This window comes from Grammomys surdaster, unplaced genomic scaffold (genome assembly GCF_004785775.1).
Source record: "Grammomys surdaster isolate TR1022 unplaced genomic scaffold, NIH_TR_1.0 126035, whole genome shotgun sequence".
In the NCBI taxonomy this organism is placed as follows: domain Eukaryota; kingdom Metazoa; phylum Chordata; class Mammalia; order Rodentia; family Muridae; genus Grammomys; species Grammomys surdaster.
Genome location: NW_021620848.1, coordinates 915807 through 935153, shown reverse-complemented (window position 1 = coordinate 935153; position 19347 = coordinate 915807). Strand labels below are relative to the sequence as shown.

The following is a 19347-nucleotide window of genomic DNA, read 5'->3' as shown; positions in this document are numbered from 1 at the left end:
ACAAAGAAAGAGAACTTCAGACCAATCTCCCTTATGAACATCGATGCAAAAATACTCAATAAAATTCTAGCAAACCGAATCCAAGAACACATCAAAACAATCATCCATCATGATCAAGTAGGTTTTATCCCAGGAATGCAGGGATGGTTCAATATTCGGAAATCCATCAATGTAATCCACTATATAAACAAACTTAAAGAAAAAAACCACATGATCATCTCACTAGATGCTGAGAAAGCATTTGACAAAATTCAACATCCCTTCATGATAAAAGTCTTGGAAAGATCAGGAATTCAAGGCCCCTACCTAAACATAGTAAAAGAAATTTACAGCAAACCAGTAGCCAACATCAAGCTAAATGGAGAGAAACTTGAAGCAATCCCACTAAGATCAGGGACTAGACAAGGCTGCCCACTCTCCCCTACCTATTCAATATAGTACTGGAAGTCTTAGCCAGAGCAATTAGACAGCAAAAAGAAGTCAAAGGGATACAAATAGGAAAGGAAGAAGTCAAAATATCGCTATTTGCAGATGATATGATAGTATACTTAAGTGACCACACAATTTACACCAGAGAACTCCTAAGCCTGATAAACAACTTCAGCAAAGTGGCTGGCTATAAAATCAACTCAAACAAATCAGTAGCCTTCCTCTACATGAAAGATAAACAGACTGAAAAAGAAATTAGCGAAATGACACCCTTCAGAATAGTTGCAAATAATATAAAATACCTTTGTGTGAATCTAACCAAGCAAGTGAAAGACCTGTATGACAAGAACTTCAAGTCCCTGAAGAAAGAAATCGAAGAAGATCTCAGAAGATGGAAAGATCTCCCATGCTCATGGATTGACAGGATTAATATAATAAAAATAGCCATCTTACCAAAAGCAATCTACAGATTCAATGCAATTCCCATTAAAATCCCAACTCAATTCTTCACAGAGTTAGAAAAGGAAATTCTCAAATTCATATGGAATAACGAAAAACCCAGGACAGCGAAAACTATTCTCAACAATAAAAGAACTTCTGGAGGAATCACCATCCCTGACCTCAAGCTGTTCTACAGAGCAATAGTGATAAAAAAACTACCTGGTATTGGTACAGAGACAGGCAGGAAGATCAATGGAATAGAATTGAAGACCCAGAAATGAACCCACACATCTATGGTCACTTGATCTTTGGCAAAGGAGCTAAAACTGTACAGTGGAAAAAGGACATCATTTTCAACAAATGGTGCTGGTTCAACTGGAGGACAACAAGTAGAAGAATGAAAATTGATCCATTCTTATCTCCTTGTACAATGCTCAAGTCTAAGTGGATAAAGGAACTCCACATAAAACCAGATACACTGAAACTAATAGAAGAGAAGGTGGGGAAGAGCCTCAAATACTTGGGCACAGGGGAAAAGTTCCTTAACAGAACACCAGTGGCATATGCTCTAAGATCAAGAATTGACAAATGAGACTTCATAAAATTGCAAAGTTTCTGTAAGGCAAAGGACACTGTCAATAGGACAAAATGACAACCAACAAATTGGGAAAAGATCTTTACCAATCCTTCATCTGATAGAGGGCTAATATCCAATATATACAAAGAACTCAAGAAATTAGACTCCAGACAACCAAATAACCCTATTTAAAAAATAGGGTATAGAGCTTAACAAAGAATTTTCAATGGAGGAAACTAGAATGGTTGAGAAGCACCTAAAGAAATGTTCAGTATCCTTAGTCGTCAGCGAAATGCAAATCAAAACAACACTGAGATTCCATCTCACAGCAGACAGAATGGCAAAGATTAAAAACTCAGGTGATAGTAGATGGTGGCGAGGGTGTGGAGAAAGAGGAACACTCCTCCATTGTTGGTGGAACTGCAAGATGGTGCAGCCAGCTTGGAAATCAGTGTGGCGGTTCCTCAGAAAATTGGACATAACATTACCTGAGGATTTAGCTATACCACTCCTAGGCATATACCCAGAAGATGCTCGAACATATAACAAGGACATATGCTCAACTATGTTCATAGCAGCCTTATTTATAATAGCCAGAAGTTGGAAAGAACCCAGATGTCCTTCAACTGATGAATGGATTCAAAAAATGTGGTATATTTACACAGTGGAGTATTACTCAGCTATTAAAAACAATGAATTTGAGAGTTTCCTAGGTAAATGGATGGAACTAGAAATTATCATCCTGAGTGAAGTAAGCCAATCACAAAAGAACACACATGGTATTCACTCGCTGATTATTGGATATTAGCCCAGAACCTTGAAATACACAAGATGCAAGTCACAGGTCACATGAAGCTCATGAAGAAGGAAGACCAAGTGGGGGTGATTCGGTCCTTCTTAGAAGGAGCAACAAGATACTCAATGGCGTAAATATGGAGACAAAGTGAGGGACAGAAACTGAAGGAGGGGCTGTCTGAAGACCATTCCACCTGAGTATCCATCCCATGTGCAGTCAACAAAGGTAGATGCTGATGTGGAAGTCAGGAAGGGCATGCTGATAAGAGCCTGATATGGATATCTCCTCAGAGGTCTTCAAGAGTCTGACATATTCAGAGGCAGATGCTCACAACTAGCCATTGAACTGATAATGAGGTTCCCAATGGAGGAGTTAGAGTGAAGGCCATTGGAGCTAAAAGGGTTTGTGGCCCCATGGGGAGAGCAACAATACCAACCAACCACAGCTCCCAGGGTCTAAACCACCAGCCTGGGAGCACTTAGGGAAGGATCCAGGGCTTCAGCTGAATATGTAAGAGTGGAGGGCCCTGCTGGTCAGAGGTGGAAGAAGAGATCCTTGGCCTCATGAAGTCTGGTTGCCCCAGGGGGTGGGAATTTTGAGGGTGGGGAGGTGGGAGTGGGGGGATAGGTAGGGGTTACATCTGCAGAGAAGAAGGAGGAGGGGTTAGAGGATAGGGGGTTCCTGGGTGGGTGGGGGATGGGGTAAGGGGACAACGTATGAAATGTAAATAAAACATCCAATAAAAAAAGAGTAAAAGCAAAAAAAATAATAATAAGAAGAGAAGAATGTGGAAGACGGAAGCAGATTGGTGCTGCAGATTAAAAAGAAGGCCCTATAGGAAGAGGCAATGTTAGTGTTCGAACCACCTAGAGAGGGGATGTCCAGTAGCTGCAAAATGAAAGAGAAAACTCAGAATCTCCCCCCACACACACATTTGCAAAAGAAAGAAAGAAAGGAAGGAAGGAAGGAAGGAAGGAAGGAAGGAAGGAAGGAAGGAAGGAACAGAGGGAGGGAGGGAGGGAAGAAAAGATAGAAGGGAAAAAATAGAGAAAAAATGAACAGATGTGAAGTGAACAAAGGAAAATTAGTATGTTTTTAAAAATATTTTGAAAAGAAAATGACCCCTCTTAGAGCAATTAAGAGCAGATTCTTCAACAGCCCCATGCTAGGTACTTGATTTTATTCTATTTTTTTAAAATTTATACTCTAGAATAGTTTCACTCTTCTCAGCATGCTACAATTATAAACTCCCCTTTTTAAAAAAATCAAACATATTAAAATTCTATGAACATAGAATAAAAACTCACACTGATTTTGTAGCCCAGTGTCTATATTAATGGTAAGGCTATATTGTATAATTCACAATATTTTCTGCTTCACAGCTTGGAAAATCCACAAAGAAAGCTTGCCTTTCATTTTAATCTCATTCCTCTTTGAAATAATACGGCTAATCCTTTTAAAAGTTTTTTTTTCCTTAGTAAATATCTAGCATAGATATTTTATTCTTGTGAATCAAGTGAAGAATTTGGTTCACAACCCTCCCTTTGTAACATAAGGCAAGGATTAACAGATGGTGACCCAGAAGTAAGTCCATTCTACCAAAGGTTTTTGTAAAGTTTGATGGACTCATAGCAGAGCACATTAATTACATTTTATCCATGGCTACATTAGTATTGCAAAAAGAGTTCATCGACTTTAATGGAAGCATCTTTTTTTACAAAACTTTCAAATATTTCTCAATTAGAAATGTTGTGTTAATCTTTGGTGGAAAATTAACTGTTTTCTGTTAAATACTGTTAGAAAATCTATTATCAATACAGAGGTTGTGACACCCCACCCCCACCCAAAACACTTTCTTTGTGTCCAAGAGATAGAAAAGGCTGACTACTACGTGGTCTGCCACAAGCACCACAATTGTGCAACAGTTAGTGAGACCTGGATCATGCTCAGTGAAGATGTGCTCTGTCTCCTGAATGCTTGATTGGAGATACTTTAGTAATCTCCTAACTTTTCAACTCCACCTGCTACCCTTGGCTGGCTTTCTAAAATACACACCCTGCAGACTTGAGGGGTTTACATTGGTCCCCACTGCTTTTTCACACAGTCTAAGTAAGATACTTCCCTTCAAACTCCTCTAACTGGGCCACCAATTCCTCCTTCCCATCGTTCTGTTCTTTATTATGAAATATTATGCTAAATTTTGTTATAAAATAACATCAGTTTTCATAACAATACATTTGAGCTTTGAAGCGATATCCTTTTTTACTGCTTTATGTAATTATTTGTTGCCTGCTTTTAGGCTTCCCTAAGTTGTGCTAATTTTCTTTGTCTTTTTGTTTGCTGTATTTGGAGGTGGGATGGGGTTGTTTGTTTTTATGCAAGACACAGTCTCACTATGTAGCTCTGGCTGTCTTGGAACTCACTGTGTAGACCAGGGTGGGCTGGAATTCATAGAGGTTTGCCCGCCTCTACTTCTCTCCATGAGTTTATTTATTTGTTATTTTACTGGAGACTGAGCCAGGGTGTTGAGTATGCTCAACAGTCTATGACTTTATGTATCAGTTTTTATTTGTTATTGTACTAGGAATTGAGTCTAAGATCTTGTGTATCCTCAAAATTCTATGAACTTATTTGTTATTGTACTTGGGATTGAGCCTAAAGTCCAGTGTGTGTTAAACACTCCATTGTAGCAAGACAATTTCCCTTAAGTAGCAGTAAAGAAAAGATGGTCTAAGTTCAAATAAAAGTTATTACCAACCAAAGAGGGATGAATTGGGCTAAGGGAACTGGACTAATTAATTACCTTTCTGAGCTCCATGTGATAAGATGATAGAATCTATGCTTTTTTGTTTATTCACATAATATTTTCCTTAAAAATTTTATGACATCCATGATTATATTAGCCATAAGCATCAATGGATCCACTACTAACTCACAAGTGTTTGTGATTTATGATTAGATATGACAGCAATCTAAACACTTGGAAAGTGACCTAAATCTATTTAAGCACATAGAGGTTGCAGGGAGGAGAAATCATCAATAGTACAGAAGATGGCAGAAGAAAGTGTTACTCCCACAGCCACAGAAGACCCAAGTTCATTGTGAAAGAAACAGTATTATTAGAGAGAAAATCATATTTCATGAATTCTGTGTTTAATTATCATCTATTTCTCCTTAGCAAAAATGATAACTTGAAAGCCATTTAATTATTTTTACCTAGAAAATCCTAATAGAAAATGATTAATTTTTAATACATTGTTACAGCCTTGTCATTCATTTAAGATAAATTTTAGAAAACTGAGAAATTATTTCAATAAATGTTTTGACAGGGAAATATAGTGATTATTATTTTATAGTATTTTAAGGAAAGGTACCCTGTTTAACTGGTACTAATGCATATATTATATATGTCAGTACTGTTCCTACTGTTTTGGTTTGTTTCATTGGCTGGCAAAATTCAGGTATAATTCCAAGCACAATGAGAATCATAAATTTCAGTAGAACCATTCTTACATTAGCACAAGCTGAAATCCTTGCAGGAGAAAGGAGACATTGTTTTTGTGTTATGTAATTATTCTTCTAAAAATCAACATATTGATTTATCAGTTGTAGATGTATAAGAATATTTTTATTAATATTGTCAAAAAACTTTTCTATAGAAATATTTTTCTGACACAGTTGGAAACATTTAGTATTATAGGAACTTTTTGAGAAACAGCCTGTATATCTTTTTGTAAAACACAGTGGACTGATGACATAAAAATGATAAACAGAACTGAACTCCCCAAACACCTGAACATGATGGCTCACTTCTGTAATCCAGCATCTAAGAAGCCATGGAGAGCTCATGGCTGTATCCACCGCAGAATAAACTGCCCTCTCAAAAATCAAAGCAAGCAAAAAACTCAAAAGACAAAAGACTACCTTTCCAAAATTTAAAAAAAATACTTATTTTAAGACTATACTGGTTAGGAAATATTCTGAGAACTTTCTAAGCATCATTTCTAAAAAATCTGTTTAATGGCAGTTTTAGTCTTTAAATGTAAATTGACCTCAGTTTCAGAAAAGTATATTTGGAAAGGGTTAAAAAGAGTCAAATCAAGCAACAATTATTAGCATTTGATTCCAGAATAGAAGGCATGACCATCATAATGCCCACTCTTTTCAAATATTCCAGTTCATTCAGATTCATGCCAACCACACACCCTTCTGTTGGAACATTCATGGCAGATAGGGGATTAATGGAATTGCAATAGGGAAAATGCTTATAAATCTGTTTAATGCAATGGATTTTCATCTATGAGGAAACTCCTCAATATATTCCCCATTAGTTTCTTTCTGTATTTTCATATTTTTCTCTGAGGCAATGCCATTACACCCTTGCCAATTCACGATCAAACTATCAGTATCTATTCTGAAAATAAATATTTCTCAGCAAATATACTGTCTTTATCAAGAGACAATTAAGCCCTAGACAGTAGGTTTTATTCAGACAACAGAATTATATTTTTAAGAAAACAGGTCTGGTAATCAGGGGAGGCTGAACAAATGATGAAGTATAGTACTATGACAATCATAAGTCACTCTAAGAAAGGCAGATGATTAAAGAAGTCTATCATTGATCTACCGTCTATCTACAATCCATGTATCTATCAATTATCTGTATTTCTATTTACAATTTACAAACAAGTCAAATAACAGCACCTCTCTCTCTATTGATTTAGCTGACTTCCAGGCAGCCAAACCCAATGAACCTGTTGGTGACTTTATTTGTTTGTAACATATCTGAAAGAAACAAATCTGTAAGCTGGTGTACTGTCTTATCTCTCAGCCTTGGGCTGGACATATTTTTAGCTACACTGTGTACCAGTTTCGGTTTTCTCTAAGACTCTATGATTATCTTCCTCTCATTTTCTGGAATATTCTTTTGCAATCTCATCCAACTTCTTAATTTCAGCTTGTAACCAACTCATTGAAAGCTCTAACTCTAGCCCCATTTCTTCTTGACTAGTTTCTTAATTTATTTTTCCAGTTTATCCACTAAACTTTGTTTAGTAAAACTGCAGGCTCAACCTAAGTTGTAAAGTGGATCTCATACATATATTTACATGAGCCATCTCTTAACTTACATTGCTAACTTATTGTTATAAATTTATGCATCCAATTGACTAGGTATGGATGGCCTAGATAGAAGAATATTTGGGGGTATGTCTCTGTAAACACTAAGATTAAAGTTAATATATTGAGTAAGCTTGTGAAAACACTAGCATTTGAAGCAGTATACTGAATTTAAAAAGTTCTGCTTCAACAATTAAGGAGACTCAAAGAAGTCCATAAGGACCCAAGGAGAATAAAGAAGTGGAGAAAGAATAAATCTATTTCTCTTTTGTGTTGGCTCAGCCCCCCTCCCCTGCTGCCCACCAGTGTTGCTCTAGGATCTTGGACATGAGAAACTCTGGACTGGAATTCAAATTTGGGCCATTGTCTCTCTATTGTTCTTGTTCTTTGAAGTTTTGAATCTTATCTCAGTTATACCTTTAGCCATCCTTGAGACATCTCAGCTTCTATAAGCACCTATCGCAATACAAAGAAGGAAGTCAGCTTCCCCTCCTATGTATGTATGCATGTATATGTGTGTGTATAAAATTTTATGTTATATAAATATAATAATATACAATATATAATATATGTAATTCTTCAAGTAAATACTTATATATAAACACTATTCTAAATTTTATTAGCTCATGTGTAATACATTTTATTAAATGCTTAAATGTTTACTAGATCTGCTGATGTGCATATTATCATCTACTCCTGAATGAAAAGATACACAAAGAGTTTAAATAATATGCTAATAATGTTCAATAATATATGTTTAGCACATTAGTTTAGACTTAATATACACACTATTGCCCCACCATCTTTTATATCTTTGTTATTGTTATTTGTGGAGAAAAAATTCCTTATGTAGTCCATAGAGGCCTTAAGCTCATGTTTCTCCTGTCTTAGCCTTTCAAGTGCTAAGATTATAGGTGTGAGCCAGTATCCCAAGTAAAGTGTTGGTTTATTTCTCCCCACACTCACATAACAATGAAGTGTCATTGAGTAAAAAGAAACTCAAATAGGTTTTCAAAATGACTAAGTCCAGTACCTGAACTGGAAATTTGTGAAAGTAACTAGTTTTGGCTTGTAAAGAAATTGGTGTCAGTGCTTGTACAAATTTTTTGCTTCAAAATACTGGGAAGCTCAATGTATTTGCAATCCTCATTTCTTTAATTTGGGGCATATATTTTTCATTTTTTTAAACAGATAGTGAGTTTTGTCATACTTTAAAATTTAACATCCTACTGTGATCTTCATAAGATTATTCACCAGAAATGAGGAATGCTCACTTATTATTGTGAGACTGCTGGGCCTCTGTCACCAAGTCATTGCTAATTCCTTCCTTGACAATAGCAAAACAGTGGCCATGAGTCTTCGTCCTCAGATGGTGAAGTGTTGTTTCACTGAACCAGATGAATTGGGCAGAGAATGAGTACTGGATACTCTGGGATCCTCATGAGTGAAGTCAGGGGTCAGTAAAACAATTTATGATCACTCAAAATGAACTAAATTTCATTTAGGAAATAGCATATTAACATTCACTAGGTATAAATAAATACTCTATTTCCTTGAGTCCTGAGAGAATACTTTAAATTAAACCAACACAACAAAATATTCTACATTGTATATAATTAAGAGAAGTCACATGTAAACCATTTTTGCTTAAGTAAACCTGCTGAAAACACTTTTCTCAAGCCAACCAAACACTACTGCTCTCTCATATATAAAAAATTGTCACAATATCATTTTTCCATTTAGTGAATTTAATAAACTTTATGCTGATGTGTGGAAATCTGTTTATTGGCATAGATCTACTTTAAGGGAGGAAATTAATACATAATATAGACAAACCAATTTCTTATCATCATTCATTTAATAGCTTTAAATCTAAAGATACAATCCTTATAAAATGTCATCTTTATGGAGTCAAAATTACAGCTGTGTAATATGTTTGTAGTTATTTAAATCATATTAATTTTATCATGTGGATGCATTTTTTGCACACTCTGCTCTGATTCTTATGTTGAAGAAAACACTTAGAGATGACTTCTTCATTACACCAATGACATTTTGCAATACAGGATAATGATTTTTCTGCCTATTCAGGTTTACTTAAATTTAGTTTATTACAAAAATACTTTTTAGATGCAAATTGATTAGGCCAGCATGTTACCAAATACCCTTTAAGTGGAAAATAATTAGGCTCTGAACTTCCTCTAATGTAGTAGTTCTGTGAAGACTATACATGCTGTGAAGGCAGCCAAGCATGACTGGAAAGCACAGAACAGGATGAGCAGAAACTGACACAGCAGAGAAAGAGAGATAACAAGAGAACTGGGGCTGAGAAATGGAAAGATATTGGAAAGAACTAGCCTCACTCAGACTGCAGTGGGAGGTCACAGAAAAGGTACACACAAGCACACCTGATAGAAGAAATATTGTTCAGGGAAAATGAAGGGCAAGTTCTGGAGACAAACAGAAGCCACAGGATTTTTCTCAACCACAGAAACCTCCGGTTTTAGCATTAGAATAAGACAATAGAACATGAATTTAGAATTAAACTTAACAAGTGAACCAAAGACCAGACAAGGGAAACCACCAATGAAGGAGAAAAGAAGCTATGTCTCTGTAGGTGAGGTAGTATCATCTTATAATCATGTCTAAAACATCTACAATAATAAAAATAGAACCTTGGTACTAGACTGAAAATTTTACAGGTTACAGGCCAAATAATGGGGAAGAAATGCAACAGGTTAAGCTGCTGCTTGCTGCTGTGACAGAAGACTATGGCATTCAAGAAAAAAAATGTGAGTCTTGGGTTAAAAAATATTTGCAATGACTGAGCAAAAGAACCTGAAGAATCATTATTACTGAACCAACAGTTGGGCAATATTGGGAGAGAAACACACCACTCACTGATTATTTACCATTAAGCTCCCTGTAACCTTCCAGTATGATAACTAGTGACTACACATTGACTCTGGGTTCTTAATATTTTCTTTCTTTCTTATTCTGACATTGGTTCAAAAAGTTCAATAGGTTTAAAAATGGTCTTTAAATAGTTGTTTTATTTTAATCATGTGTGTGAGTGTACACATGTGCACATTAGTATGTATACCTGTGGAATCCAGATGAATCATCAGAATCTCTGAATCTGGAGTTACAGGTGCTGCTTGAAAACTGAACCTGGGTTGTCTGCAGGATTACTACATGTTCTTTCCTGCTAAGCTGTCTCCCCAGACTCAAATTCAAGACCTTAGAGAGCGTCCCACACTTTCTTATCATGTTATGTCAGTGATTCAAAATTTCAAGACAGTAAAAAATTTAATTTCTAATATTCCATTATTCTGAAGGAAGAAGATTTAATAATCAGTGTGGAAATATCTTGAGCTCATTAGCTGAAACCCAGCACTACCTGAAACATGAAATAATTAACTTACACTTTTATACAGTTCGTACTTTCACTGTTCAGGTAGAAGTATTTCCACATGGTTAGCTAAGCACCTACCTTGTGGCTGTCTACTGGGATGATAAATCTGAAGGTCAAATGGCTGTGCACTGGTCTTCTGAATCACACTGACATTCTGCCCTGTCCACTTGTTGGCTTTGGCCAGTGTATTAGTCCTCCAATCGGTCCAGTACACCTCACTCCCATACAAAGACACAGCAAAGGGATGGGACAGGTACTCATGTCCTCGGATAATTTCTATCATGTTTGTTCCATCATAGAAGGCTGAATAAATAGCATCTGACCTAGAGAAAGGTCGGTACATTAATGGTTTATCAAAGCCACTTGAAAGAGTCCAGTGATATAGTTATGCAAATGAGTCCAGTGATATAGTTATGATATAGTTAGACAAATGCTAATTAAGTATTTCTATGGACTTATATCCAATATTTTCCAAAGCAAATAAAAACCAAACCATATATAAATACTGATCTCCATATGTTATGCCCATACATTAGGATAATTAACAATACAGTTTAAAAACTAGAACAATTAAATGAAAAAATAGGAAAATAATTTTAACCTGGCGTCTGTCCAAACTATTCTTCTTTCAAAGTGGTCCACAGTTAGTCCATTAGGCCATGCCCCAGTTTTCATATCTTTATAGATGGTTTTTCTCCCAGCACCACTCATTGAGGCAGATTCAATTCGAGGGAAATTGGCATCCCAATCTGTCCAGAAAAGAATTCTGAAGAAAGAGAAATAATGCCATTGTTTTACTTTTTTATTTCCAGGGATCATCTCATGCCTGCCACATAGGGAAAGTTTCTAAGCAAAATCTTCAAGTGAAGTGACTGTGTTATTTTACCCAGTGACTTCAATTCCATAGGAATAGACACACCATATAAGTTCATGCAGATGGAATTAAAACTTGTGGAAACTTTTGAAGAAAAAAATAGTTGATGAGCATCCTTCCTTCAGAATACGGCTGAGAATGAGGCAACCTCAGGCTAAGAAAAGGGCAAGAGTTAAAAAGTATAATCCTAGAGGAATGAAAAAAAGTGAAGTGGAATTGGGCAATGAAAGAGTAGTTGAGTAGGTGTAACAGCATCAGGGAACTCTTGGGATTTTATTCTTAGGGTGAATCATGGTCAAACCCTGAGGACATTGTGAACAAGTGTTCCTGAAAAGAATCTGTGTCTACAGAAGAATTGACAAACAGACCTGCAGTGAGTAGGAGATTGTAATGTTCCAGGTGCAAAGCTAATTGTCATATCTTGGACTAGTTTGATTACTCCCAAGAACAGCCATCCCTTGCCAACTATCTGTCAGAACTAACACTCCATAAATAATAGACAAAAGCCTTGGGAATATCTTAACAGACCCCCACCCAACTTCTTATAATACAAACTAAGAATGTCATCACAAATTACCTGACAGCATATAGAAAAGACTCCTCCATATTTTTGTGCCTGTATCTCGAATGAAACCACCATGCATTTTAAACTTGCCATGAGATATGACTTTCTTTGATCTATAAACTGTACTAAACTGAACTGCTTAAACTTTGGGAAATGGAGTGGGGGCTATGGTCATTCAAACTGGGTTTACTTGAAAAAGCACGAGCTCTCAAACATGCTTATAGTAGAGATCAAAGGATAGAATAGAACATTGTGACATTCTAACATCAGTGACCTATGCCTTCATTTTGTCATTAAAGAGATTAAAGGGTAGTGTGTGTGTGTGTGTTTATTCTGTAGTGAGTACTGTTATTAAATTTCTTTCAATTTTACTGGGAAACTTTAGTTCCTTTCTATAGAAGAATATGTTCTAAAAAATATTTACCTTTAAAGTGTTCTTAACCTTGCCACAACACTGTTAACACAACTGACATTCACGGTTGATTTCATGGATCATTGTTTCATAAAATTCCCAGCACTCTTTTGTGAATTTTACAAGATGGTGTTATAATAACATCATTTTTTTGTATTCCTTTTTAAATGGTAAAAATGTGTTAGTATTTCAATGATTACATTAGTTTCTCAAGTACAGAAAAGATCTTACTTTATATAATACAGAGATGTTCAGCCACAATTGCTTTTTAAAGAGGAACTATGGGCTACATTTCTGTCGTTTTCGCATTCATGAATTAGTCTGTTTTCAGATTAAGCTGGGAAATAGAGCATGAACAACCTGTACTATTATAGGCTAATCTGTCAGGTCAAGTTGAAAAGGGTGAAAGAAAAAGATCTTTGCAAAATAGAGGTTATTTTTGTCTTTTAACGATAACAATGAATAGAGATTACAGTAATTTACACTATTCCTGGGGTAAATTTAGTATGCTTGCCTCACTAAAGCTCACAGTGACTGCTTCCACTTTAGTCAATGATGTCTTTACAGTAGAGATCAATTAGATGGACTTATGGAAATTAAATGAAAACAATAGAGAAAGAAGCAGACTTTTCTATAAGAACCCAGCATAAGGGTGATAGGGTTTGCCAACATTGGAAGACTCTACACATTCAACTGCTGGTCATTCACAGTAAGTAAGGTGTTGCACAGGTTCACATCATCCTTCAGAGTACTTCAGCAATAAGTACAACTTAAAATGTGATGAAAGAAAGGATTGACCTTTCCATAAGAGCAATATGGCCATCTGTGAATTGCTTGTCACTTAAGAGACGGCACATTAGGATTATGGGGCAAGAGAGATATGTTTTATAATGTCCAATGAAGGTCAGTGTTAGTCAAAGCACTACTTCTATTTATCATCTATAAAATATGTCACAAATACCTCCTGTGTGACATGAGATAAACATATTTCGTAGGGCTGATGTTATGAGTCATTTGTTTTCTGTTACACACTGAGCAAAGTGGCTAATGACTAATCCTTGTTTTCATTTGTTATTGGAAACAAATTTTATAGCATTCCTCATGAAGTTTGCTTTTCTGGGTGTTTGAGTCTCTTCAGTTGGTATGTAAGGAAAGCCATCACACAGGCATACATTTATTTGACCAGCTTTGGACACCTTTGTATGCTCTAAGATCTGTGATGGACTTGAGACTTTGAAGTAAATTTTCTTGCCATGAGAAAGATTTTGGTGTCAAAAAATATAAAATTATGTATTCAAGTCATACTTCTCAACAAATACAGGGAAATTGTCCTAAAATAAAAAGTTTCAATGAAAGCTTAAATTATTTTAGAGCACATATCAGTAGGTTCAAATTTCCTCATATTTCATGAAAGTCTTGAGAAATAAATAGTAATATCTCTTTTGTATAACTACAAAATAATAAATAAAGTTTAAGTAATTTTACTTTACACTGTTTTTTTCCTGGTTAGTTTCAATTTGCAGCATGCTTGTGTATGTGTGCATGTGTGAGTATATTCCTTTGTATATGCTGTATGGTAGAGTATATAATTCTGTTGTATATGCTTTGTGTATGAGTGTATATATGTGTGCGTTGTGTAGTATATGATATGTATATGTTCATGCTTATATTGTAGATTGCGTGTGGAAATATGAGGGTGTGTATTGCTTTATAGGCTGTATGTGTACACACATATAAGTGTGTTTGTGCTGTATATGCTGTGTAAGTTGGTATATATATATGTGTGTTTGTGTTATATATGCTGCATGGGTGATTATAGTTCTTATATTTTTAGTTTAGATACAGAAACTCCAATCCTTAAAAAGTCCCAGAAGTTTTCACTAAAATATACAATAACGCTGGCACTATTTAAACACAAATACTAAAATTGACATGTATGTAATTGATATGGCTGTGCTTTAAGGTGGTCAAATGATTTACATAATAATTTTCATGATACTATTTAAAAAACATTAAGTAAAAATACTCTCAAATCTTGACAGGCAAACCTGTCAGTTAGCTTTCTAGAGAGTAAGACGCCATAGAATCGTCTTTTCTGTACTCATTTATGTCAGAAACAGTTTGAGACATGTTTCCTGCCATTTCATTTTATTTTTTTAATTACCTAACTAATGCTGTGATTACATTAACTAACCTACAATGTCATCGCTGAACTTAGTGGTAGAAAGCATTCTCTTGGAGGACTTATACAGGTCCTGCTATACATGGATATCTTGGAGGACTTTTTTACAGGTACTGCTATAGAAGACTTAGCCCTCTATCAGCACAGGACTCTCATAGAAACCCTTCTGTCACTGAAATGCCATTTGGAGTTTTCACTTAGTTTGTGTGTTCTTTATGTTTCTGTTTCCTTTTCTTCTTTTCAAGTTGCACATAATGGAAAAAAGGGGGGAGAGAGAAATAAGCTTACCTTCCTTCCTGTAAATTCAATGCTTAGGACATGAAATCTCTCTCAAATTGACTGAGTTTACACATCATCCCCAAAGCCTCCTTTCTCTGTTTGTCCTTCTCTCTCTTACAATCTGTACCTTGGGAAATGCTCTCATTTTCTTCATCGTGATGGAACACACACTACAATGTATCTCCATGCAACAGATCACTTTTTGTTATGGAGAAACTTTCTCATGACTTATTATTTCTACATCTCTGGTAGAAGTTATGGGCATGCGCTTCCTACAAGTAGGGGGTCACAGTGGGAACCATGAGCTGGAAGGTTAGTGGGTGGGACATGGCTAAGGTCACTCATCTGCTTGCACTTGAGGCACAGATTGTTGAAACTAAGAGCCTTACTCATTTAACTTTCAGGTGAGCTGGTATCACAGTAGCTAATGATGAAAGTATGCAAGGCAGAATGTAGACTAGAGAAAACATATCTGCGATAAAAGAAATACCACCTCTCAGTTCATCAATCTCAGCTGATTCAACTTGAAAAGGAGCCATAAATGCAGGATTTCGAGTAAAATTCCCCAATATTTGAAGTATCTATGATGGATTCAAAACATAGTTTTAACCTCATAGAAGACAAACCCTCCTGTTAAAGTAGTTAACTTAGTATCTATTCTCCAGGCAAGCTGTTCACCTTTTAAATGTAATGTCTACACTGGGGAAAGGAAAAAGACATCCCAATCTACTGGTATTTAAGTCCTTGGGATAAAACACAGCAGCAGCAGAATATGGGTAGGAAACTCAACAAATCAAGGGTAGGAGGCAACTTTTCTCCTCTGCATCCCTTAGCTTCCCTTAGGAAGCTCACACAGACTTATGATTCCTAAACTTTGAATTTAAGATATAGAGCTAAAATAACTCTTTAAAAATATTTTGCAGACTTGACAAAGCCTTCTATCTATAAGCTCTTTACAAGAGAAATAAATAATTCACAGGAATTTAGTGAGTATTCTCTCATGTTGCCTGGATATTTCTTCCCCCCATAGAATCCCTTACATTCGAAAGATAAAGCTGAAATCTTAGAGGTCACATATTTGGTTTCTCCAGAGAATAAGTGACTGGGCAGGAATTAGAACTCATTATTTCTAAATCTGGTGTTTTTGTTCTGCTGCTTAAGAAAAATGAGCACACAGGGGACAAGACAGACAACAGCCTGAGTCACTCAACATTTAACATTGTTTTCCAGAATCAGGTCTTTTCTCTCTCCAAACTTCCCAATCGTCAGCATCTCACTGCTAGACTTCTTTAAGCCTATTTCAATTTTCTTTTCAATTGACTCTAAGAACATACAAAATAAATAAAGGGTGAGGTGGTTAACATCTGTGACTATTCAGAACAAAGACTGGCCCTGGGGTTTACAGCCATTAGAACAAAATTACAACATCTCTGGGGCAAAGCAAAGTGAAATTCATTAAATTACTGCTTTGAAAAGGGGTTGCAATTCTTTCCAATCGTGCTTCCTGTCCATATTTGATAGGAAGATATATTCTGCTTCAGAAAATATCTGAGTAAAGAACTCTGTAACCCAACCTTTGCTAATATGCTCACGCTTGCTGCTATAAATAGTACTATGCTTATACACAGGTACATAGACATAAACATACTGATGTCTAAAACAAGCATTTTTACCTCCTCACTTAAGATTTCTATGACAAAGAGAAACTGTAAAAGGTAAATTTCTTACCCGTATCTTGGATCCAGTGCTATGGCTCTGGGATGCTCCATGGCTCCTGCTATTAGTGTAGCCCTCAGGGAACCATCAAGTTTAGACACTTCAATTTGGTCCAGATTGCTGTCTATCCAATATATGTTGCCTGCTATCCAGTCAACTGTCAGGCCTTCTGGGGTTGCCAAGCCGTGCTCCACAACCACTTCTATGGCACTGACACCTGTGAAAAAGAGGAAGCCAACATGCACAGCCATTCAAAGAAAGTACAGATGCCAAGCCTGCTTGTGGTCACAGCATAAAGTGCCTCAGTTTTGAAGATCCTAACAGAAAATGAAGCTCAATAAACTGGTAGCAATAATTATAGTAACTGTACTTCCTCAGCAAAACTTTTCACTCTCACAAACCCTTCCAGAAGTTTTGTTAAACACTGAGTTGGTAGCAGTATGTCATCACAAAATAGTTACTTCTTGCTTAGGGTCTTCCTAGCAGAACAAAATTCTTATTAAAACAATAAATTATGGTTGGGCAGAATGGGACAACTTAATTAAGAGGCTGTCCTTCAAAGGGAGAAGTAACAAGAAAATGTTTATGTGGATTAACATGCACTGTGTATAATAACTACCCCTATTTTCTGTCTTTGGATAAACATCATAGTTAATCTCAGCATTTTCACATATAACCTTAGCCAACTTATGCCCTAAGTCTTCCCTGGGCCACGAGGTAGCAGGTCAAAAAGATGCAGTTAATAGGGAAAGTTGTTAGCATGAGCTACATCAAAATCAGTAGTTGGATACTGTCTGCCAAATTTCTTATTTGTCTGCTAAGTAACAAACAAAAAATCAATCATTTTACATCCATTTCCAATGCTATACCTCATGACACTGTCAGTAGTGTTCATTATAAATTTTAAGTAGTTAAAAAAAAACAACTTGATCTCTAAAGTTTCTATTTTCATTCACTATGTGAACAAAAGATACGGGAGATATTTTTCATAATTTAGGTAAAAAATACAAAACAATACTAATTTTGAAATTGCAATGGTGATTGCAAGAGAAATTTGAAATTTGATAGCGGTTACAAATGCAAATCCACAAAAAAAAATTAAAAGGGAAATACCATATAGCTTTAGCTAAAACCATACATGTTGTTCATTAGACAAAAGAAATAAGTTTAATTATGGCAAAATACAGTTCACATATTTGAAAAATATATTTAATTATGTTGAAATGTGTTAACCAAATTAAAATTAGATACTTTTACTCCCGAATCAAATTAGTACTATGTAGAAAACAATCTTTTCTTTTCCTGATTGGAGATAAATTTTCTTCTCCACAACTTTCTGGAAAATTCAACAAAAGACAATAGATGAGTAGTCTTGGCCTGACCACTTCTCTTCTCTAACATAAATTTATATATGTACTTAGTCTTCGATTTTTACACATTTAGAGATAACTTGCAATGAAAAATTAATCAAAATCTTTTCTGATGCTATATATTGCTATTCAAAACTAACTTCATCATCTAGTGAAAGTATAATACACAAACCTCCACTCTCGGACAGTTTGCCCCTGTATATTCTGTCTTCCACAACATCTGTCCAATAAAGTAAACTTTGATTGAAGTGAAAATCAAGTGCTATGGTGTTTCTCAATCCAGGAACAAGCAGGCTGTAGTCTCCTTTATGCAGATCAATCCTTCGAATTTCATGGCGTATAGAAAAGATGATGAATGCCTCAAAAGAATCTGCAATTAAATGTATTTTAGTAGAATTACGAAAATAAATTCACTTTGTATAGATTAAATAAGATGCTCTAGACAAATGTCAATTTATTAACTTTCTGATTGGATGTAATTCCCACTCCATTAGAACTAAACAATATCAGCTTTGTACTTATAGCCAGATAAGCCATAAGTCATAAAGGAAGGTACCTGGTTCTATTATTCTGTTGAACAGACATAGTAAAATGATTTCTAATGACTTATTGGCCTACCCATAGGTTAGAGAATCTCTGTCTCCCTCAAAGAAGCTTCTACTTGCAGAAAATAGCAATTAACACAGAGATCCCCACAAAATTGGCCAATGAGTGGAGAAGAGATTGTGAAGTATGCAGCCATAAATGGAAAAGACTTATTACACTCTTCCCTACAATCTCGAGTACTATTGCAGAGGAAGGGTCATCAAGATTAGAAAAGTGAGACGTAGTTGATAAAATTAAGAGAACAACGTTTACCAGACCCAGACACAACAGGGCAGTTTGTACATATGAACCCATAGTAATTGTTCCAGCATGTGAATGACCTCAAAACACTTCAGGCAGGAAAATGCCAACATAGATGAGAAAAGGCAAGCATGAAGCTTTGTATTAGCTGAGGTAAAAGATAGTAAGTTATCTTTAAGGATATAGCCACTGGTAGGTTGTCTGTATGACAGGACAGATCCCAATCCCAAGACTAGGTGGATAATACAAACTAGACTTGATGAGGAAGGAAAAAAAGGAAAGGTAAGCTAAGGAGAGGGGAGATGGGGAGGAGAGGAGAGGAGAGGA

The 19347-nt window shown here is 35.8% G+C and overlaps 1 protein-coding gene across 1 annotated transcript in view; it reads right to left on the bottom strand.

Annotated features, from left to right (window-relative positions):
* Nucleotides 1–19347, bottom strand: part of Lrp1b (LDL receptor related protein 1B) — a 1533520-nt gene that overhangs the window by 608128 nt on the left and 906045 nt on the right. The window contains exons 23-26 of the mRNA XM_028754677.1: nucleotides 18347–18544; nucleotides 16817–17021; nucleotides 11378–11542; nucleotides 10855–11099 (exon numbers count right to left, since the gene is read on the bottom strand). Of these exons, the coding sequence (XP_028610510.1) occupies nucleotides 10855–11099; nucleotides 11378–11542; nucleotides 16817–17021; nucleotides 18347–18544 (813 nt within the window). The remainder of the gene's footprint in view (nucleotides 1–10854; nucleotides 11100–11377; nucleotides 11543–16816; nucleotides 17022–18346; nucleotides 18545–19347) is intronic.